The following is a 23603-nucleotide window of genomic DNA, read 5'->3' as shown; positions in this document are numbered from 1 at the left end:
ACTAAGTTCTACAAAAACACCTTGACCACAGCTTCAAGACAAATGTGTAACTACTTCAAGCGCAACCAACTAGGACAGTTCAAGAAGGATTTCCCTAAGCTAAAGGATCAGGGTGGCAAAGGAACAACATAATGATTGATGCAGGAGATGCTCACCAGGAACCAGCTATGGTTACTAGTACGTTTCATATTAACAATATTTATACTTTCGTATGATTTGATACTGATAAATATATAAGAATTATTGACCATAATTTTAGAAACACGATGAAACATAAATTCTGCTAAGTATATAAAACTTACATAATAGAAATGGAAATCAGCCCAATTAGAAAACACTTTAAAAATACTCACCAATTTCCTTCTTGATAGATTATTTTATTTTCTCATTTTTATTAGTTTATGAACAAATTACTGAGATCGTCCCTGTGGTTTTATGAAAATTACGTGTTTGGTCCTAACTTTTTTTTTTTGCACTCAGACGATCCCAACAATTTTAGTTTGTTGCGTTCTTCATCCCTTACCAAGGTGAAAAGACTCTTTTTCCCTTTCTAATATATTTTACCTTATTATTATTATTATTATTGATTGTATGTTTATTAATAATAAAAACAATAATTAGGTCCACTTTATAACCCAAACCCCCCCCCCCCCCCCCCTAACCAGTTAACCCCACCTACTTCTTTCATCACCAACAACTATTACCGACAACCTCCAATCGCCGGACAGCATCTCCGACCACTTCTTTTTTCCGATCATCACCATCATTCCCACCGTCACCCACCATACATGAAGATGAACAACTCCAATCGTCGGACACAATCTCCGACCACCTCTTCTTTCCGATCATCACCATCATTCTTTCCGATCATAACCAAAACTTACAACTCTTTTGGAGTCCATTTATCAAGAAAGAGAATCCATATACTGATAGAAGAAATCGATTTCATGAAGAGTATATAGAGACGTGAAACTGTAAGGAAAGAAAAAAATGGAAAAGGGTGTGTGGGGGTTGGTTTTGGTAGTGTTAGCTCCGGTGGATGGCGACGTAGATGGGTGAGGTCACCGGCATAGGGAAACGAGAGGAACGATGGTGCAGAGGGAGGAGCAAGGAGGGAGGAGATGCAATCGATGGTCAGACCTCTCGATGGATCAGATGGGGGCGACGAGAAGAAAATGGACTGATTAACTAGATATCCTTCCGTCTTCATCCCTAAACCTCTGTAACTCATCTTCTTCCATCTACCACATCTTCTTCACCCACTGACTTTAAGAAACATTTCCTTCAGGCAGATCTACGCCATCTCCACCGTTTCCATGAAATGCTTCTGATCTGCTTGTTCTCTGGACCACAACAACAATGGTGGTGACTGCTGAAGGATTCAAACTGGTGGGGAGTACCAGATCCAGATCTGAAACCCCCTGGTCTTTTCTCCGCTGCAACAACAGTGACGGTTGCAGATGCTAGCCGGAAGTAGAACCAAATCTAGATCTGTTGGTGGTGTTCAATTGTGGTTTTCGATGCCAATATAAATTGAAACATGTGGTGGTGGAAGTCCAGTTTCTAAAGATCGTTGGTGGTGGATTTGATTTTTCTAGATATGAGTCTCGGTGGTTGTTGGTGGTCTCCGGTGACTAGTGGTGGTGCCGGGTGGCATTCATAGTGGTGGGAGTGAGAGGAGACTAGGTCCCACATATCTATAAATTGTTTAATTAGTTTTTTTTTTAATTTATAAATGACAAACAAAAAATTAATAAAGAAAATACAAAGGGCAATATGGTCTTTTTATTTCTATGAAGGACGAAAAATGCAATAAAATCATAACCTAGGGACGGTCTGAGTGAAAAAAAAAAAAAAAAAAAAAACTTAAAAAAAAAAAAACTTAGGGATCTAACTAGTAGTTTTGACCAAACCATAGGGACGATTTCAGTAATTTGTTCTTAGTTTATTTTAGTATTTTTAGCTCTTTTTATTAATATTGCATTGTATATTATTTATTTTCTTTATCATTGATCGTGTCGTGTACTTTCTATTTTGCATGAGATATTTTGTAGGGTTTTGGAGCTCATTGCGGTTGCAGTTTGACTGAAGTTGGGCTTGGTGCACTTTTCGATACATTATTGGGCTTTACGGATCCATCAATGGAGATTTGGGTTTAAAAAGTTGAAGATTTGAATGAAGTGAGCTTTTGAAGATAGGTCATCGATTCTTATTTTGTGCATGAACTATCCATATTTAAAGCGTGAAGGTGATTGGCCAAATTCAAATCTTGTGAGTCATGGAGGGGACCAAGGAAATATTGGGTAGTGGGGTGTGTGGTGGAGAAAAATGAGGCAATAGCATTCTAGCAATATCTGTGAGGGTGGAATCTCAGTTGCGCAACACTTGTGCGAGGACCCGTGCAACTGCACATTTTTGGACATTTTGGTCATTTTGTTTACCAATTAGCTTGGGGTGTTGGATCATTCAGATACACTTCAATTTTCCACCATTAAAGACCTGGATAAGCAATTTTTAGAGCTTGATACTCATTTCTTCTCATCTTTCTAAGTAACTGGTAGTTTCTTGATGCAATTATACTTTTGTGGTTATTATTTTGTTGCCATGAGTAGCTAGTTTATCTATTTTGGTTAACTTCAGCTGAAAACCCTTGGATCTTTTTGGGTTTTGAAGGATTCATGCTTAATTGTCATTTATATTATGTTTATGATCCTAGTTCACATATCTTATGCTTGTTTAATGCTTTGATTATGAGCTTGGTACTTGAATGAGCAATTGTTGCTTTATTTCTTTTGCTTAGCATTGAATCATTGAATTTACATATAACAAGTGCTTTATGATGGTATAAATCATCTCTGGCTTATGAATCATAACTCATTTATGGATGTGTAAGCATTAACATCCTCTAGGAATTTGAGATTCCTTCATTCTTAAGGCTAATCAACTTCTTGGGTTTAATTGCTTCGATTGAATCCTTGATTTTGATTAAGAAGGTGTGTTATGGGCTTCCCCAACCTCCATACTATCTATGACGAATCTTGGCATATCATGCTTCATGATTGTTATGACCATTTTGGGATGAATGATAAGCTTCAAATTGAATCCTAATGATAGACACAAAAATGTTCATTGTGTTGAATTGCCTTGGTTAACCAATTCTCTCCAATATTTGAGCATCTCACCATCTTGCTTAATTGCAAGCTTTTTAGTAATTCAAGTATTTTATTTTTCAAGCAATCACAACACCCCCTTTTAGTTTAATTATAGTTAGTTAGTTTATTTACACTAGTTCTATTGGAATTCATTGGTGATTCAATTCAACAATTTCCCAGAGGATCGATACTCCTTTTTACCATTATATTACGTTTTATTTGCAAACAAAGGGTGTAATTTTATTGGTGGACTTGACATCCCACCAAGTTTTGGGGCTGTTGCCGGGGAAATTGGTTATTGTTATTTGATTGTTTATGCCTAGGTCTACAAGAACCGATGAACTACTCTACATTCCGGAGATTGAAAAAAAGAATCAAAAAGGTTGAAAAAGTTAGCCAAACAAGCAAAGCAACAACAAACCGTTCAAGCTTCTTCCTCTTATCCACTAATCAACATAGAAGATCAAGTTCATACTTTAAGTGATATTGACACCGAACAAAGTTCTCCAATTGTTGGTCATTCCTTTAAAGAAATTCCGTTTGAAAACTACATAGCCATGAATCACACTCCACCTCACCATCCCAAACCGAATCCAAACAATCAAGATGCCAATACCTTACCCCAACAACCAAGACAACAACACCAAGAACCTCTCATAGATATGACACCTTGGAATCAACCCCCTCTTCACCCAAATCAACCCAATTATCAACAACCTCTACCACAAAACCACAAGTTCTACCAAAACAACCAACCTCAACACAATGTTTTTCAAGTTCAACAACAACAAGCACATCACCCACTGCAACCGTATTACCAACAAACTCCAATATACCAACACCAAATGTACCCACAACAACCACCTTATAATCAATATCTGTGACATCCCCAAAATCACGGCCAGAAAAGACCGGTTTTGTTTATACTTTATTTCAAAATCAGAGTTATCTTTTAATAAAAGGGTTGCGGAATTTGTCCCAAAACAACAATATGATAAAGATTTATCAAAAGCATTTCCATAGAAATGTATTTCATTAAAAGACTCGGGATGTCATGTTCGTACAGATCAAAAGTATAAACAGTACAATATAAGCCTTACTACATTATTTCATATCTACAGGCCTATATCCGTAATCCCTCGTCCAAAACATCACACCTATGCTCATGCGCCACTACCTGTAATACATAAAGCTGAGTGGGTCAGGCTTGGGAGCCTGGTGAGCACATAGGGTTTTCAACCCACAATAAATAAGTTTATTAATTTCATCAATCAACAATAACCCGATTACCCGTTCCCGTTATCCTCACTTTACATCCCTAAACACCTATCATAAGGGACCTAGCCTAAGGATCATCATCGGGACGGACACTACTGCTAAGGGGATTCCTCAGCAATAAATGTCCTAATAGGCAACCATGTGGGGGATGGAGTACACCGGTGAACACATCGTTCACAACACCTACAGGTTGCGAGCCTGCTAGTGTTCCACTGGACTGTCTAGAAGAGTCCGTGGTCGTCATCTATACTCCGCTAGATGACTGGATCAACAACAACAACATCGAGGCCTCTCATCATTTTATCACACATCACCTATTACATCTACCCATGTTTTACCCCAACATTTTCGTAGATATAAAATACATATACAGTTTAAATCATTGAAAACATGTATAACAACGTTCATCTAGCATAGATAGCAAGTATTCAGATAATATGCACACATAACACGCAATTTATATAAAATACTTCATATCTATGTGTAAGTTGAAAGTAACTATGCACTCACTTGAAAAGGTGGTGATTCCGAACTCAGACAACGATTCGCTTCTTAAATAGAATTTTCTTCGACGAAACCTAGTATTATTACCACTAGAGTTTAGTCTATTATTCGCCGAGACTAATTAATAGTCTAGCTATTATTATTATTATTATATAAGCGTAAAAAAAATACTTATATAACCCATAATAATAGCCCAAGTATTTATTATAAGTTCATAATAACAATACTAATTTTAAATATAAGCTATATTAAAATAAGGTAAGCATAACTTACTTACAAGGGGGTTTTAGCTAGGAGTCGGGCTCTGCAGGGACAGAACTTCGTCGTTGAATCTTTCTAAGAAAGATTCGTGCAGCGCTTCAGCGCTCACCTTACTATACTAAACTACAGAAAGAGAAGTCGAATCACGAGGGACCGAAATGCTCGGGGGATAAGGAGAGAAAAACTCTTGAATCAAGAGAATGGTGCAAGAAATATGAGAGCCCAAGGCTCTTATTTACACTAATTGAATTTTCAAAAACTACCCTCCATAATTACTTAATGACCTTTTAGTTATATAAACAACTAAACACCCCTCTATAATACTATTTTAAATGGATTTAATGATATTTGTACTAAACTAATGTCGAAAGAACTCAATATTAGTCTTATAATGACCGCATCATCGATACCTTTCTAATGATATATACATATGTATATATATGTGTCCGTATACATGATTTATACTTTATTTTAATACGTAAATATGCTATTATAATTTGTAACTCGTTCATACGAACTCAGTTTTTGACGTTATTTATATCCACGCGTAGGTGGAGACGTACTCTACAACTTTCGTTTAGACTCCGTCGGCTAATTTTGACTTTATTTTTAAAGTTATATTTTTAACAGGCCGGGACAGGATTGGTCTGTTTAAAATCTCATAACTTCTTCATACGAAGTCAGATTTGGGCGTTCTTTTTATCGATGTTCTTAGTTTAACATATTCTACGACTTTTGTTTAGATCGCTAAGGCTAAATCTCGCTCTATCGTAAATTCACTATTCACGCTTCCCGGTATCGTGCCGGTTCTGTCGTGAAACTTCGACGGGTCATAACTTCTTCGTTATAACTCGGATTTCGGCGTTCCTTATATGCACGGAAACCTTGAGACATACTCTACAACTTTATGTAGAGATATCGGGATTATCTCACACTTTAATTTTGACGCTCAGTTTTATTCTTTATTAATTATACATTTATAATTAAATAATAAACACATAAACACACATAATTCACATAATACTCAAATATTTCATCTTTATTACTTCAAAAAGAGTTACAAGAGTTGACCTAGACTATTACATTGACAAAAATGCTTAGCCCTAAAACCCGGGCATTTCAATTCTCTCCCCCTTAGGATGATTCCGTCCCGGAATCATGCATCAACAAACAGATGTGGATAACGACTCATCATGTCATCCTCTGTTTCCCAAGTGAGATTCGGCCCATTCGAATGTTTCCATCGGACTAGCACTAAGTCGACCATCTTGCGTCGTAACTTCTTAGTCTTACAGTCAACAATTGCCTCAGGCTCTTCGATCAGCCTTTTATTTTCATCCATCCTTAACTTTGAGATTGGAATTATGTCGGGAACATCTCCCGTGAATTTCCTCAAATAACACACATGGAAGGTGTTATGAATACCATTGAGTTCTTCGGGAAATTCCAGCTTGTAAGCTTGGCTCCCAATCTTCTGAAGAACTTTGAACGGTCCAATAAACCTTGGACTCAACTTTCCTCGTTTCCCAAATCGTATAAGTCCCTTCCACGGTGAGACTTTAAGCAAAACGGAATCCCCAACTTCGAAAGTTATCGGTCGTCTTTTCTTGTCAGCATAGCTCTTCTGACGATCCTGTGCTGCTAACATCCTTTCCCTAATCACCTTCAACTTCTCAGCAGTCTCATGGACCATCTCGGGGCCCATAAACTGCTTCTCTCCGGCTTCAAGCCAACAAGACGGCGTACGACACTTCTATCCATACAAGGCTTGATAAGGAGCCATCTTGATGCTCGAGTGATAACTATTGTTGTAGGAAAATTCTACCAGAGGTAAGTAGTACTTAAACACAGCATATCTTCCAGCGTCTGAATCGTTCTTTCGCTCTGACCATCAGTTTGCGGATGGTAAGCAGTACTTAAACACAACTTTGTACCCAACTCCTCTTGTAGACTCCTCCAAAACCGTGATGTGAAACGACTATCACGATCTGATACAATCGTAAGAGGGACACCGTGAAGTCTTACAATTTCCTTCACGTAAGCATTTGCGAGCTTATCCATAGACCACTTCTCGTTGGCTGCTATGAAGTGTGCACTTTTGGTGAGACGATCCACCACTACCCAAATCATGTCGTGTCCGCTCTTCATCCTGGGTAGTTTAGTCACAAAATCCATGGTGATGTCTTCCCATTTACCCATGGGTACAGGTAAAGGTTCTAAACTCCCATACGGTTTCTGATGTTGTGCCTTAACCCTCGCACATGCTACGCACTCAGCCACATACTTCGCAACATCGAGCTTCATCGTCGGCCACTAGTAGTAGGGTTTTAGGTCCCTATACATTTTAGTGCTACCAGGATGAATCAAGTACATGGTCTTGTGTGCTTCTTCCATTAGAAGATCTCTTATTCCTCCCGTCTTAGGTACCCAAATTCGATCTTGGAATACCTTCAGTCCTCGACTGTTCGTACCGAACACTAACGTTTTTCCCAAACGTTCTTCCTTTCGGTCATTCTTTTCTAAGGCTTCTTCTTGAGCTTTCCTAATACTTTCCACAATCCTCGAGACGACTTCAATTCTTAACGCTCTTGGCCTTTTTCTTTCAAGATTGACTTTCCGACTGAGAGCATCAGCAACAATATTTGCTTTACCTGGGTGGTAAAGTATCTCACAGTCGTAGTCCTTGAGAAGTTCTAGCCAGCGTCATTGCCTCATGTTCAACTCCTTCTGATTAAAGAGATATTGGAGGCTCTTATGATCAGTGAAGAGCTTGCACTTCCTGCCGTAGAGGTAATGCCTCCATATCTTTAAGGCAAATACTACCGCTGCCAACTCCAGATCATGAGTGGGGTAGTTCTTTTCGTGCTCTTTCAATTGTCGAGATGCGTATGCTATGACCTTTTCTCTTTGGGTCAGAACACAACCCAACCCGACTCCAGATGCATCACTATAAACTGCAAAATCTTCGACTCCATCGGGTAGAGAAAGTATCGGTGCTTCACATAACTTCTTCTTTAGCTTCTCGAACGCCTCATCGTGTTTCTCACTCCATGTATACGTAGATCCTTTATGGGTCAAAGCTGTTAACGGAGCAGCTATCGAAGAAAAGCCTTGGATAAATCGTCGGTAATATCCGGCTAATCCTAGAAAGCTTCAAATCTCCGTGGGACTCTTCGGACGTTCCCACTTCATTACAGCCTCGATCTTGGCGGGGTCAACCATTATTCCTTCTTGGTTAACAACATGACCCAAGAATTGGACTTCCCGTATCCAAAAGTCGCATTTGGAGAACTTTGCAAAAAGCTTCTCCTTCTTTAACACCTCCAACACTTCTCGTAGATGCTTGCCATGCTCTTCCTGGCTTTTCGAGTAGATGAGAATGTCGTCGATGAACACTATCACCGATTTATCGAGGAATGGTTTACAAACCCTATTCATCAAATCCATGAATGCTGCAGGAGCATTGGTTAGTCCGAATGACATAACCAAGAACTCGTAGTGTCCGTATCTTGTTCTGAATGCAGTCTTCTCAATATCCTGCTCTCTCACCTTCAACTGATGATATCCTGACCTAAGATCGATCTTTGAGAAGTAGCTCGAACCTTGCAGCTGATCGAATAGGTCATCAATCCTCAGCAATGGATACTTGTTCTTCACCGTTGCCTTATTCAGCTCTCGGTAGTCTATGCACATCCTCATGCTTCCGTCCTTCTTCTTCACGAATAATACCGGAGCTCCCCAGGGTGATGAACTAGGTCGAATGAAACCGCTGTCCAACAGCTCCTGAAGTTGCGTCATGAGCTCCTTCATCTCCGTCGGTGCTAATCGGTAAGGTGCCTTTGCTATCGGTGTTGTTCCTGGTAATAAGTCTATACGAAACTCCACTTGCCTATCAGGTGGTAATCCGGGAAGATCTTCGGGAAAGACTTCCGGATAATCGCACACAACCGGTATATTCTGCACCTCTTTCTTTTCCTTCTTAGCATCGATTACGAATGCCAAGTACGATGCACATCCCTTGGACAAACATTTCCTGGCTTTCATCAGGGAGATGATTCCAGAATTCACTATGCGTTTGTCCCCGTACACCATATATGATTCCTTTCCGGGTGGGTTTATCCTAACTATCTTCTTTCGACATAATATCTCGGCATCGTTGGCGCTAAGCCAATCCATACCCAAAACGATGTCAAAACCGTTTAACTCTATGGGTAATAGTTCCTCATGGAATTCGTTTTCGTTTAAGTCAATGACGATGTTCCTAATACGATTACTAACAGGTACGAATTTGCCACTGGCAACTTCTACAATTAGGGCGCTATCAAGTTTTTCTACAGGTAATGCTAATTTCGCACTAAATTTATGCGACACAAAGGAGTAGTTGGCTCCGGAATCAAACAGTATATTTGCAGGAAAACCATTTACAAGAAAGGTACCTGAAGCGACGTCTGCTGCCTCCTTTGCAGCCTCGAGCGTCATCTGGAAGGCTCTCGCCTTCGGCTTTGGTGGTATGTTGGGTCTTCCTGCCTCCTTCTTCTTTGGGCAGTCCTTCAAAATGTGCCCTTCTTCATTACATCCATAACAGGCCTTCTGGTTAAGGGTGCATTCATTGGCATAGTGCCCAGGCTTTCCGCATTTGTAACAAGTGACCCCTCCATCACACTTCCCAAAGTGCTTCTTCTTGCACTTGTCACACCACTTTGCTTCTGATCCTCCTCCTCTCGAACCAGGTTTCGAGAATCTACTCTTCTTGTTGGACTTCGAGGATCCATCGAACTTCCGTTTCTCACCGATCTCAGCCCTTTCCAGACCTCTTTCCTTTTGTTGGGTCTCCACATTCTTAGCTGCTCGAACAACTGATTTCAGAGTGGTTGCCATCTTGACTGTTGGGCCAAAGTCAGCCGGAATTCGTTTCCGTTTAAGTCAACGATGATGTTCCTAATACGATTACTAACAGGTACGAATTTGCCACTGGCAACTTCTACAATTAGGGCGCTATCAAGTTTTTCTACAGGTAATGCTAATTTCGCACTAAATTTATGTGACACAAAGGAGTAGTTGGCTCCGGAATCAAACAGTATATTTGCAGGCAAACCATTTACAAGAAAGGTACCTGAAGCGACGTCTGCTGCCTCCTTTTCAGCCTCGAGCGTCATCTGGAAGGCTCTCGCCTTCGGCTTTGGTGGTATGTTGGGTCTTCCTGCCTCCTTCTTCTTTGGGCAGTCCTTCAAAATGTTCCCTTCTTCATTACACCCATAACAGGCCTTCTGGTTAAGGGTGCATTCATTGGCATAGTGCCCAGGCTTTCCGCATTTGTAACAAGTGACCCCTCCATCACACTTCCCAAAGTGCTTCTTCTTGCACTTGTCACACCACTTTGCTTCTGATCCTCCTCCTCTCGAACCAGGTTTCGAGAATCTACTCTTCTTGTTGGACTTCGAGGATCCATCGAACTTCCGTTTCTCACCGATCTCAGCCCTTTCCAGACCTCTTTCCTTTTGTTGGGTCTCCACATTCTTAGCTGCTCGAACAGCTGATTTCAAAGTGGTTGCCATCTTGACTGTTGGGCCAAAGTCAGCCGGCAGTCCGTTTGCGAATTTCTCAATTTTAGAAAGTTCGGTTGGCACTAGGTATGGAAACAACTTCATCTTTTCCATAAATGCAGCAGCATAGTAATCGATGCTCATTCTCCCCTTCTTCAAATTTTGGAACTCATTGTTCAAATCAATCAGGTCTATCTCTGAACAGTACTGCGCCTTTAGTTGTTCCAAGAACTCATCCCATGACATTTTCAGGGCTTCTCCTCGTGGCATCGTATCTGCCAATAGCTTCCACCAACTCAAGACTCCAGTTTTCAATTGTCTCACAGTGAAGACAGTCTTCTGCTTTTCGTTGCAGTCGCAGCTCTCAAACACCATCTCCATCTCGGAGATCCAGTCCATAATCTCAACAGGCTTTGGGCTTCCTGAGAGACTTGGTGGTTTTGCACCCAAGAAATTTTTGTACATCCGCCCATCCTTGTTGTTTCTCCCTTCTGGGCCATCCCTTTGTTCACCTTGAGTCCCTATTTGACTCACTTGACGGCTATAGTTCCCTTCCTCAGATGGATCGGGAACTGGCTCCGTCGGTTCAACATGTATGGTAGGTTCATCCCTATTCTCGCGGAGCATCCGTCTCATTTCTTCCCATTGTTCAGCTAGCATAGCCTGAATCATGGCTTGAACTCCAGCCATGGTAACTGGCTCAGGTGCAACTTCTTCAACAATAGGTATTTGCTGAACCACTGGGGGTTGGTTCCTACCTCCATTCGCGTTCACGTTTCCGCTACGGGTCCTTGCCATCTTGATCTATACACCGAATAAGGTGAATTTAGATCTTTATTTAGGAGAGACGTTTTAAATCGTCCTTATCACTCCGAAACGTTTACATGCTAGTTCTAATATCGTAGTCGTACATTTAGAATCCTAAACACATAAGTTTTCCAGATCCGGTCGGCAACAGACCATAGATCCGAACAAAATAACGGCATATCATGCATAAAGCATTTAGCACATAAAAGCATTTTAGGCACAATTCCTAAAATAAGCTAGTGCTCACATCTCACAATCATCGCTTAGCATTCTAAGTTTAAGTCTAGAAATCCTACAAATTCCTAGTTCGCTTAAACTAATGCTCTGATACCAACTGTGACATCCCCAAAATCACGGCCAGAAAAGACCGGTTTTGTTTATACTTTATTTCAAAATCAGAGTTATCTTTTAATAAAAGGGTTGCGGAATTTGTCCCAAAACAACAATATGATAAAGATTTATCAAAAGCATTTCCATAGAAATGTATTTCATTAAAAGACTCGGGATGTCATGTTCGTACAGATCAAAAGTATAAACAGTACAATATAAGCCTTACTACATTATTTCATATCTACAGGCCTATATCCGTAATCCCTCGTCCAAAACATCACACCTATGCTCATGCGCCACTACCTGTAATACATAAAGCTGAGTGGGTCAGGCTTGGGAGCCTGGTGAGCACATAGGGTTTTCAACCCACAATAAATAAGTTTATTAATTTCATCAATCAACAATAACCCGATTACCCGTTCCCGTTATCCTCACTTTACATCCCTAAACACCTATCATAAGGGACCTAGCCTAAGGATCATCATCGGGACGGACACTACTGCTAAGGGGATTCCTCAGCAATAAATGTCCTAATAGGCAACCATGTGGGGGATGGAGTACACCGGTGAACACATCGTTCACAACACCTACAGGTTGCGAGCCTGCTAGTGTTCCACTGGACTGTCTAGAAGAGTCCGTGGTCTTCATCTATACTCCGCTAGATGACTGGATCAACAACAACAACATCGAGGCCTCTCATCATTTTATCACACATCACCTATTACATCTACCCATGTTTTACCCCAACATTTTCGTAGATATAAAATACATATACAGTTTAAATCATTGAAAACATGTATAACAACGTTCATCTAGCATAGATAGCAAGTATTCAGATAATATGCACACATAACACGCAATTTATATAAAATACTTCATATCTATGTGTAAGTTGAAAGTAACTATGCACTCACTTGAAAAGGTGGTGATTCCGAACTCAGACAGCGATTCGCTTCTTAAATAGAATTTTCTTCGACGAAACCTAGTATTATTACCACTAGAGTTTAGTCTATTATTCGCCGAGACTAATTAATAGTCTAGCTATTATTATTATTATTATATAAGCGTAAAAAAAATACTTATATAACCCATAATAATAGCCCAAGTATTTATTATAAGTTCATAATAACAATACTAATTTTAAATATAAGCTATATTAAAATAAGGTAAGCATAACTTACTTACAAGGGGGTTTTAGCTAGGAGTCGGGCTCTGCAGGGACAGAACTTCGTCGTTGAATCTTTCTAAGAAAGATTCGTGCAGCGCTTCAGCGCTCACCTTACTATACTAAACTACAGAAAGAGAAGTCGAATCACGAGGGACCGAAATGCTCGGGGGATAAGGAGAGAAAAACTCTTGAATCAAGAGAATGGTGCAAGAAATATGAGAGCCCAAGGCTCTTATTTACACTAATTGAATTTTCAAAAACTACCCTCCATAATTACTTAATGACCTTTTAGTTATATAAACAACTAAACACCCCTCTATAATACTATTTTAAATGGATTTAATGATATTTGTACTAAACTAATGTCGAAAGAACTCAATATTAGTCTTATAATGACCGCATCATCGATACCTTTCTAATGATATATACATATGTATATATATGTGTCCGTATACATGATTTATACTTTATTTTAATACGTAAATATGCTATTATAATTTGTAACTCGTTCATACGAACTCAGTTTTTGACGTTCTTTATATCCACGCGTAGGTGGAGACGTACTCTACAACTTTCGTTTAGACTCCGTCGGCTAATTTTGACTTTATTTTTAAAGTTATATTTTTAACAGGCCGGGACAGGATTGGTCTGTTTAAAATCTCATAACTTCTTCATACGAAGTCAGATTTGGGCGTTCTTTTTATCGATGTTCTTAGTTTAACATATTCTACGACTTTTGTTTAGATCGCTAAGGCTAAATCTCGCTCTATCGTAAATTCACTATTCACGCTTCCCGGTATCGTGCCGGTTCTGTCGTGAAACTTCGACGGGTCATAACTTCTTCGTTATAACTCGGATTTCGGCGTTCCTTATATGCACGGAAACCTTGAGACATACTCTAAAACTTTATGTAGAGATATCGGGATTATCTCACACTTTAACTTTGACGCTCAGTTTTATTCTTTATTAATTATACATTTATAATTAAATAATAAACACATAAACACACATAATTCACATAATACTCAAATATTTCATCTTTATTACTTCAAAAAGAGTTACAAGAGCTGACCTAGACTATTACATTGACAAAAATGCTTAGCCCTAAAACCCGGGCGTTACAATATCCTAACTACCAACCTTATCCACCACAAATGTACAATCACCAACAATACCCATACCCACCATACCAACAACCTCCCAATTACATGCAACAATATCCCAATAACCCCAATCCACCCAATCTCCCTCAAGAGTTGACACTTAGACAAATGATGGAGATGGATGTTACTCACATACCTCTTGGTATTATTTATCCTGCAAACCGCCGAGGAGTTGAATTCAAGTCAAGTTTCGTACATCAACTCGCCAAGTTCCATGGTTTGGATAGAGAAGATCCTTAAAAGCATTTAAAGTCCTTTCATATGACATGTGTTAGCATGTTGCCCGAACATGTGACATTGGATGATTTCAAGTTAACCGCCTTCCCGCTCCCCTTAGAAGATAAAGCTAGAGAGTGGTTATTCAACTTACCACCGAGATCTATTCATATATATGAAGAGTTACTCAAAGACTTCGATAGAAAGTTCTATCCCACTCCCTAGATAACAAGTCAAAGAAGTGACATTTTGGGGATTCATCAAGGGGAGAATGAGACTTTTCATGATTTTTGGGATTGATTCAACAACTTGTGTACAAGTTGCCCGCAACACAATATACCCGAAAAATTACTTCTTCAAAAATTTTATGAGGGTATGAATGAAAATATCAAAGGATGATTGATGCTTCAAGTGGTGGTGACATATTCAACAAGACACCTCACGAGATACACTCACTTTTTGGAACCATTTGTCAAAATCAAAGAAACTTTGGGACTCGAAATGAAATGAAGAGAAATTCCCCACAAGTTGTTGGTGAAGTTACCAAAACCCAACACTTGGAATCAAAGTTCTTGGATTTGACTAATGTGTTAAGTCAAATGGTGGTGGGAAGTGGTCAGCAATTGATGGTGTGTGGTATTTGTGCAAATACGAGGAATTATATAAATAAGTGTCCCACACTTGGAAGTGAACATGAGGATTTTAACGAAATGGGAGGATATCAAGGTCAACCAAGACCCATGGGATTTCAAAACACATACAACCCAAAAAGGAGGAACAACCCCAATAACCCATACCGACCAAAGAAAAACCCACCAAATGTTATGATGAGACCTTAATTTTCCCAATACCCATCCCAAAAACCTCCATATCCACAACTTACCCAACCACAATATGCAACTCCACCAACATCTCACCTCCCTCCAAATTATCAACAACCTCAAAAACATAGCCAATCAAGTGGTAACCATCAAATGAATCTTCAAGAACTTCTTACTTCTCTTGATCAAAGCCAAAGCCAATTTCAACAAGAGACCAAGAACATCTTCTCCAACATTCAAGCACAAATTGGAGACTTGGCCACTGCTCTCAACAAGATGGAACAAAGAGGTAAACTTCCATCTCAAACCAAGATGTATCCCAATGTGAATGCAATAACCTTGAAAAGTTGGAAAACACTTGGAGAAAGCTATCCAAAAAGAATTTCAAGAGAAGAAGAAGATGATGAGGTTATTATTGTTGAACCTTCAATGGTTGTAGTTCCTCCAAAGGAACCAGTTGTGCTAAACATTGATCAACCTGAATCTTCCAACAAGACCATCAAGCCATTGGTCATACCTCCAACCTTCCCTTCCCGATTAGTCGCTTCAAAGAAAAAAGAGGAAGAAAATGAATTCTATGAGACTTTCCGCAAGGTCCAAATGAACATTCCACTACTGAATGTTATTAAGCAAATTCCAAGTTATGCAAAATTCCTCAAGGATTTTTTGCACTAAGAAGAGGAAATTCAAGGCAAATGAAAAGATTCAAGTCAATGAAACGTGTATGTAATTATCCAAAAGAAGCTACATCCCAAATGCAAGGATCCAGGAATATTTGCTATACCTTGTACCATTGTTAATTTGCCTACAGAAAGTTCCATGTTAGATGTTGAAGCCTCGATCAATGTGATGCCATATTCGGTTTTTCAATCTCTTAATGTTTGACCTTTGGAAGAAACGGGAGTAATCATTCAATTAGCGGACAAGTCAAGTGTGTCTTTAAGAGGAGTGTTGGAGGATGTGTTAGTACAAGTTAATCAACTTGTTTTTCCCGCAGGTTTTTATGTCATTGATCTTGAAGAGAAGACTCCTTCCAAATCATCTATGATCCTCCTTGGAAGACCTTTCATGAGTATCGCTCACACGATTATTGACGTCCATAATGGGAAGATCACCTTGGAGTTTGATGGAGAGACCATTCACTTCAACATCTTTGAAGCAATGAGGTACCCTAGCAATATTTCTCCATTGTATCGGGTTGATGTAATTGAGCCAATAACCAAAATGTGTTTGATTTGTCTCATGGGGATACTTTGGAGATGATACTCAACATGAACCTTGATTGTGAAAGTTTGAAGAAAACACTAGAAATGTTTACATTGGACTCCGAAGTTGAACAGATTGTGAAGACTATGGAAGTAACAAAGTCAACAAGGAAATATGTCTCTCAAGTTGCATTATTTCATTCTCCAAACAAGATTCCCCATTCCATAATCCACCCACCTACACATCCTCCAATGATAGAAGTGGTCAAGAAGAAGATAATTAAAATGTTTAAAAGGTGCAAAGAGAAGAAAAAGGCACTTCATGACAAGCACATAACCGAAAAACACTTTACTCCGAGTCAAAAAGTTCTTCTTTATCATTCACAACTAAAGTTATTCCCGGGAAAATTGCGATCTCGACGACACAGACCTTTCATTGTTATAAAAGTGTTTGATCATTGTGCGGTTGAAATCAAGAGTTTGGAAACGAATCAAATATTCAAAGTGAATGGACACCATTTGAAACCATTTTATAAAGGATTTGAAATGGGAGAATTCGACAACATAACATTGGAAACTCCGATTTATGAAGGTTGAAGGAAGCGGGACTTTGTCTTGGCAAAAACGTTAAATAATTGCATTGTGAATAAATAATCTCCACTTGAAGTTTGGATTTTCTAGGCTTGAAGTTGGTCAAAAATAAGCATTTTGAGTTTTACCAATGATCTTGGTAAAGTATGGAAGAAAATTGGAGCTTGTGGAGCGAAAAATTACAAACAGTGTCAAAAATCTGCAACTTGTGCGGGTACCCGCGCAAACGTTGCGGGACCTAGCCCCAGTAGTGCAAATCCGAGCTCAAAAAATTCCTCCAACATGAGATGTAATCTGATGTGCATGCGAGTCCAGAACCCCACCCACACAACGATCTGCGAGACAACCACTTAACTGCATAGAGATCTGCTAAGGTATATGCCACTTCATCAGAAAATTTCGAGTCATTTCATATGCTTCCTTTGTGTGACCAAGCTTTCATTCATGTGTATTTAGGCGGCCAAGACCTCCACCCACACATCATTTTACGACCCATGTGTTGCTTCCGTACCGTCCTCGCAAGCCTCCTCTACCATGATCCTGGTATGATCATTCCTTATTCTCATCCTAAGCATTGAGGAAAATGCTTATTTTTGTTTAACTTTGGCTGAAAACCATTGGATATTTGTGGGATTTGAAGGATTCATGCTTAATTGTCATTTATCTTATGTTTATGATTCTAGTTCGTATTTCTTATGCTTGTAAAATCCTGTTTCGGATTGTTTTGCAATTCAAAGCTTGTGGGTCGTAATCTGAGTATGAGAAGGTTTTGAGATTTTGAAGGAAAAGGTATAGGCCTTCTTGGATATGGATAAGGTGGATTGTGTGAGAAAAGGGTTCAAGTTGTGCTTTAGATCCGAAGGGTATAGACAAAGGTGTTGGTTTGGGCTTTTCATGTATTTTGGATCCGATTTCAAGTGGGCTTTAGGATAAATAAAGTTGATAGAAGTGTAGAGCTTCTCGTTACCTTTCCGCAGATATAAGGATCGTTGGAAAAATATTTATAACGAAGAAGTTATGGTCTTCGGAAGTTTTGTGGTTTCTGGCTTAGCCGAGTACGTTGGGCGTACACAAAGCGTACGTTGGGCGTACACAAAGCGTATGCTGGGCGTAATAGTGAAGAAGGTAGTACGATGGGTGTACTGACCAAGATGGTAGTGAATGTTCTTCAGAGTACACTGGGCATACCATACGTACGCTGGGCGTATGCCAATCAGACCAAAACCCTATTTTATGGTTGTAGACACTATTTAAGCTCCTTATCTCATAACCTAACCCTAGTATCTTTAGCCTCCATCCTTCTAAACCATAGAAATCGACTCTTAGCCTCCATTATAGTGATTCTTGAGCTTTTTGGTGATTTAGTGAGTTTTTGGTGCATATTGTGGAAGAAGGAGTTCCTTGACGAAGCGTTGCTTGGCTTGGAGCTTAAGGATCCAAGCCCTAATCATATGGATCTAGCTCCAAAAATCATAAAGGTTGAATCTTGGTGGCTTTCTCATGTGGATCTAGTGTAGTGGTGATAGTTCTTGTTTTGGGTCCATTTTTAGAGTTTTATGTCCCAAGCTTGAAGCTTTATGAGTTTGATGAACTCCAAAGTTTAATACCTATTCTTTTAGGGGTTTTTAGTCGTTTGGATTCATAAAAATGAGATCTTGGTCGTCAAGATCTCTCCATGTATGAGATATGTGGACTTTTGTGAGTAAAGGATTAGAGTTTATGAGTTTTAGACTTGTCCAGCCATGCAAAGGCTTAAAGTTACTGACTTTATGGGGTAAGAGCCTTTAGGGAGTCCAGATCTGTGATATGAGCCAAGGTCTTAACTGATTAAGACCAAAAGAGTAGAAAGAGTAAAACTGGACGCACGCTGAGGGTAAACCTAGTACGCCCCACGTACTAGGTTGGTGTCCCCGGTCAGGATTCGTGTACGCTAGTGTACGCTTAGCATACCCAGGGAGGTACGCCCCGCGTAACCCCACTAATGACTTTTTGGGCTAAGTCTTATTTTGGGCCTTAAGTGTTGGGCCTGGAGTTTGGGCTTGTTGTGCTAGAGATTTGGACTAGAGGAATATGTATATGTGCCTTGGGCCCTTGTGTTGGGCTTGCCTCTTGGACTTGAGAGTTGGGCCTAGAGAGAGATTGTTTATTATTGGGTCGTGGTGGGCCCAATGGGTTTTGAGTTATTCATGGGCTAGTTAGTGGACTACCTTTAGACCTAAAGAGTGAGAATTTGGACTTAGATATTAATGGGGTAATTGTCGATTTAGGTCCAGTGTTAAAGGCCGAAGCAGCAACATCATCTATAGGAGCTGTTCATCATGCGAGGTGAGTCTTCTCACTATATATACCTAGAGTGATAACCAGAGTAGTGTGACCAGAGGGTCTTATGTTTTTATTTGAGTACTGTGATATTTTGCATTATGTCTATGTGATTTATGCTATGTATTATTAAGATTTTACAGAGTTAGGATCGAAAGGTCCACAGAGTTAGGACCGGAAGGTCCATTAGAGTTTCAAGGGCCAATATATTTTTTTTGGGCTAGGCATTAATGCATGGATGGTTTAGGGTTGTTATTAATGTGTTTTGGACATCTTTTGTGCTTGTTTGACTTTTCGGTCAGGCTTTGACCGAAAACCTGTTTTCAGTCTGATGTGTGTTACTATATATTGTTGTCAGGTTGTCAGAGGTAGTGGTCACTTCCAGTAGGTTTTCGGTCCATCCAAGTGGTATCCGACATTTCATAGTTCAATTGTATGCAAGATTGGTTGTTTAATCTGCTTCTTATTCATTTCTATTACAGTTGACTGATCATTAGATAGATCCCACATATTTGGGACTTGACAATTCGTATCAGAGCACTTCTAGTGTCAATCAATTGTGTTTTCTGTTTTCAGCTCATCAACAATCTCATGATCTTCATTTTCGGTTCATTGGCAAGTTCGAATCTACTCGAGTTTGAAGACAGGATCGTTGTTTGCTTTATCAAAATCAAGATTTGCATCAGATTTAAGTTTGTGATGGAACTCTAATAGTTATCGGTTGTATCTACACACACCGAAAACTCTTTGTCATTTTTGTTCTGTTCTGATCTGTGTATTTGGGAGCATTTTTGGAAGTTATGGCTGTGTGAAAAATAGTAATCGGATCAAGAATCAACGTTTTCACTGAAAAATCTTTAGTTTTCGATTCATCTTCAGAAACCGAAAACTATTTTTTTGTTGTTCATTCTTCAGAAACCCAAAATCCAAGCATATTCAGAAACCGAAAACTCTTCATCAACCTTAGGAAACCGAAAAATCACTGGATCCTAGTTTTCGGTCTAACTTTTCCACCGAAAACCTGTCTTTGATCATTTTTATTTTCTTTCTTTCAATTTAATTTTCTTAAAAATAAAAAAAATAAATAAATAAATAATAAAAAATAAAAAAAACAAATGGATTCTCAAAGCATGACAGTACATCAGGAACTTGACACCATCATGGGAACAACTTCTCGGATTTCCCGACTCTTAAATGTCGAAGGCTTTCCAGAATGGAAATACTGGATCAAGAAGTTTATTAAAATGAAAGACTTCAAGATTTGGCACAGTATACTTAGGGGACCAATTCGAATTACTACTATAGTGGATGACACAATTGTCGACAAATGGGTTGAAAATTATACGGATGAGGATTTTGAAAAAGTCGAAGACTAGGAGAAAGCCTTTGCTACGCTTACAATGGCATTATCTCCAGAAATCACTCAGGGTTTCCGTGAGTATACATCTGCAAAAGCACTTTGGGAAGTATTAATAGAAGCTTATGAGGGTAATGAGGATATGAAGCAGAGTCGTCAGGACATGCTTCGAAAAAAGTTCAACATGTTCAACGATGTCCTGGGCGAAACTCTTGAGAACCAGCTCCAGAGGTTTATTACTCTCACTACAGAAATGAGTTTTGCAGGTGTTTCGGTAACAAGATCAGAAATCAACAAGATGTTGTTAAACTCCCTTCCAAAATCCTGGGATATGAATGTCTCAGTGATCAACAAAACAAAAGACGTAAACAGGCTGAGTCTGGCACAAACTATGGCTATCATCAAGGCTTATGATCTTGATGACAAGCAGAGGGAGATTAATCATGTTAATTCTTATTCCACTGCAAATCTAGGGATCCAAGCCACAAACAACAATTCTTTTTCAAGCTTCACTGTTGCGCAAGCTCCTCAAGTTACCCCAACTCCACATGTTCCACAAGTTCAACCTTTCATGACTCATCAATCGATTCAAACTACATCCTATGTTATCCCTTCCATGCAACAAGTTCAAGTCTCTCAACCTCAGATTATTTCTCAACAAGTTAATCCCAATGTTGGCTCATCTAATGTTGTACCTCCTAAGTCTCATGGTTTCAGTTCTCAGATGTCAACCATGAAAGAAAAATAAGAAAATATGGCTCTTGCCACGGGTTTGGTAAATTGCTACAATACTTTTGTGGCTGGAGAACTCTCCCCACAACTTTTGTTTGCCGACCTTGATCAGATTCATCCTGAAGATGTAGAAGAGATGGATATAGCCTGGCAAATGTCCATGGTTGTGTTCAGGGCAAAGCAGTTTTCTAAGAAAACTGGCAAAAACAACTTGAGTGTGAATTCTGACAAAAAGGTCGGATTCAACAAAGGCAAACTTCGCTACTACAATAGCCATGAGCCAGGGCACTTTTCTAGGGAATGTACAAAGCCTGACAGAAGGGAAAATGCTAATCGAAACGTGGTGCCAGTTACCTATGTCCACAGCAACAGCAGAGGATCCTCATCAACCAATCAACCTGCGAATGTGGAAATGGTGGCTCAATCCTTTGATTGGGAAGATCAAATTCAGGCCCTGAATATTTCAAGACCTGAAAATATTTATTTGGCACAGATCGAGGATTGCAACGAGAAAGAGGCAGAGGTAGATTCCGAAGAAGATATGGTGAACCTTCAGTTTTCCTTCATGGTGCAAACCACTTCTGAGCCATCTAAGCCCGAGGTAAGTGAATCTGGTTGCTCTCCATCTTGTGCTAAAACTATGAAATGTTTGCGAGAATCAATAGATTCAATCAAGAGAGAGAACAATGACTTAAAATATGAGGGATACACACTTAGGAAAAACCAAAAGCCCTTAAAGACTCAACTAGAAAATAAAATAAAGGACTTTAGGAAATTACAAGAGGATTACAGCAACAAATGTGAGAACTATGACCATATCAAACGAAAATTTGAAGTTGTGACCGATGAACTTGACTCATTGAAAACACGTTTTGAAAATGATGAATTCAACTTTAAAAAATTTGATGGGTCAAGCGAAGTTATTGCGAAAATAATAGAAAATAAAATGCAGTGGAAGGATGTCACTTGTGGAAACCAAAAGAAAGTAGGACTAGGTTTTGAGAGTGTCCCTCCTCCTTATAATCACAATTATACCGCTATTCCATTATCTCAGGAAGAAATAGATCAAGAACCTTTTCTTGTATATGGAAAACCTGGTTCTGAACAAGTTACATGTTCAAACGATAAAGTTTTGGATACTAACGTTTCAAATTTGAGTGCAGATTAGTCCATAGCTCAGGGGGAGCAGAGAGATGAAAAGCCTGATGTTCTTAATTCTAATAATGATGATGTGTCAAAGTTTGGTGTCAATCTATGTAATGAGTCTGCATTAAATTCGAATTTAAACAATTTTGTGTCTGGTGGTATTGTTTTTTCTGATGATAAGATTGCAACTGGTAATGCTTTATTTGATAATGTATCTTTGTCTGATTCAAGTGCTTCTACACCTTCCGCATTTGCTTCAAAATCCTGTGATTGTTCTTGCAAATGTGAAAATGTTAGAAATAAAAATAAAAGAAAGAAATTTGTCAAAAGAAGTGACAAAACCAATGATAATAAACAAACCTATTTTAACTGTGGCACTGCTGGACACATTGCAAGAAACTATTTAAATCGGATATTTATATCTCAGACATCAAAAAGAGGAGAGAATGAACTTCGGGGATGATCTTTAACTAGAAAATCCCCCAGAATTCGTTCTCGGGATGGTGACTTGAACATAAATCCAAACAAGAAAATGACCAATTTTCAAAAGAATAAAAAGTTTTTCTATAAATTCAGTAATAGTTTGCCAAAATCAACTCAGGCTAAGCCTAAGTCGATTTTGTCAAAGGGCAGGACCGGATCTACAAACTCTTTGAGTAGAAAATCCACCAGCTCGAAGCAAACTAACAAAGTTTCAAAACCTAACTTTAAGTGGGTACCAAAATAGAATTCAGATTAGTCACCATTAACCTCTAAACCCAATGAAAGGAAAGAATTAAATGAAAAATCTATGAAAGTGAAGGGTAAACCCATGATTTTGATGACTTGGGTTCCCAAATCTGAATAAATCCGGTCCTTGTGCAGGGATAGTCGCGAAGGAGTATCGTTAGACCTTGGTATGTCGATAGTGGCTACTCCCAGGACATGATAGGAGATATCTCCCAACTGCATGACATTCAAACATTTAATGGGGGCTATGTCTCGTTTGCGGGCGGTGAAGGTGGAAAAAT

The 23603-nt window shown here is 39.2% G+C and overlaps 1 protein-coding gene and 1 long non-coding RNA gene across 2 annotated transcripts; both read left to right on the top strand.

The window, feature by feature from the left end:
• Positions 1–666: 666 nt before the first annotated feature.
• On the top strand, positions 667–2724 carry LOC145030751 (uncharacterized). The gene is made up of 2 exons (XR_013676700.1): positions 667–1222; positions 1293–2724. It is a non-coding gene; the product is annotated as an uncharacterized LOC145030751 (long non-coding RNA).
• A 12672-nt stretch (positions 2725–15396) lies between these two features.
• Positions 15397–17045, top strand: LOC145029581 (uncharacterized). Its single transcript, XM_078978081.1, has 3 exons — positions 15397–15883; positions 16241–16446; positions 16542–17045. Exons 1-3 carry the CDS (start codon positions 15397–15399, stop codon positions 17043–17045), a joined length of 1197 nt encoding a protein of 398 aa, XP_078834207.1.
• Positions 17046–23603: the final 6558 nt, after the last annotated feature.

The sequence above is a fragment of the Lactuca saligna genome, chromosome 2, assembly GCF_052625555.1.
Source record: "Lactuca saligna cultivar CGN05327 chromosome 2, ASM5262555v1, whole genome shotgun sequence".
NCBI lineage: Eukaryota > Viridiplantae > Streptophyta > Magnoliopsida > Asterales > Asteraceae > Lactuca > Lactuca saligna.
The sequence above is the reverse complement of the archived record's forward strand: the minus strand, read 5'-3'. Positions and strand labels throughout refer to the sequence as shown.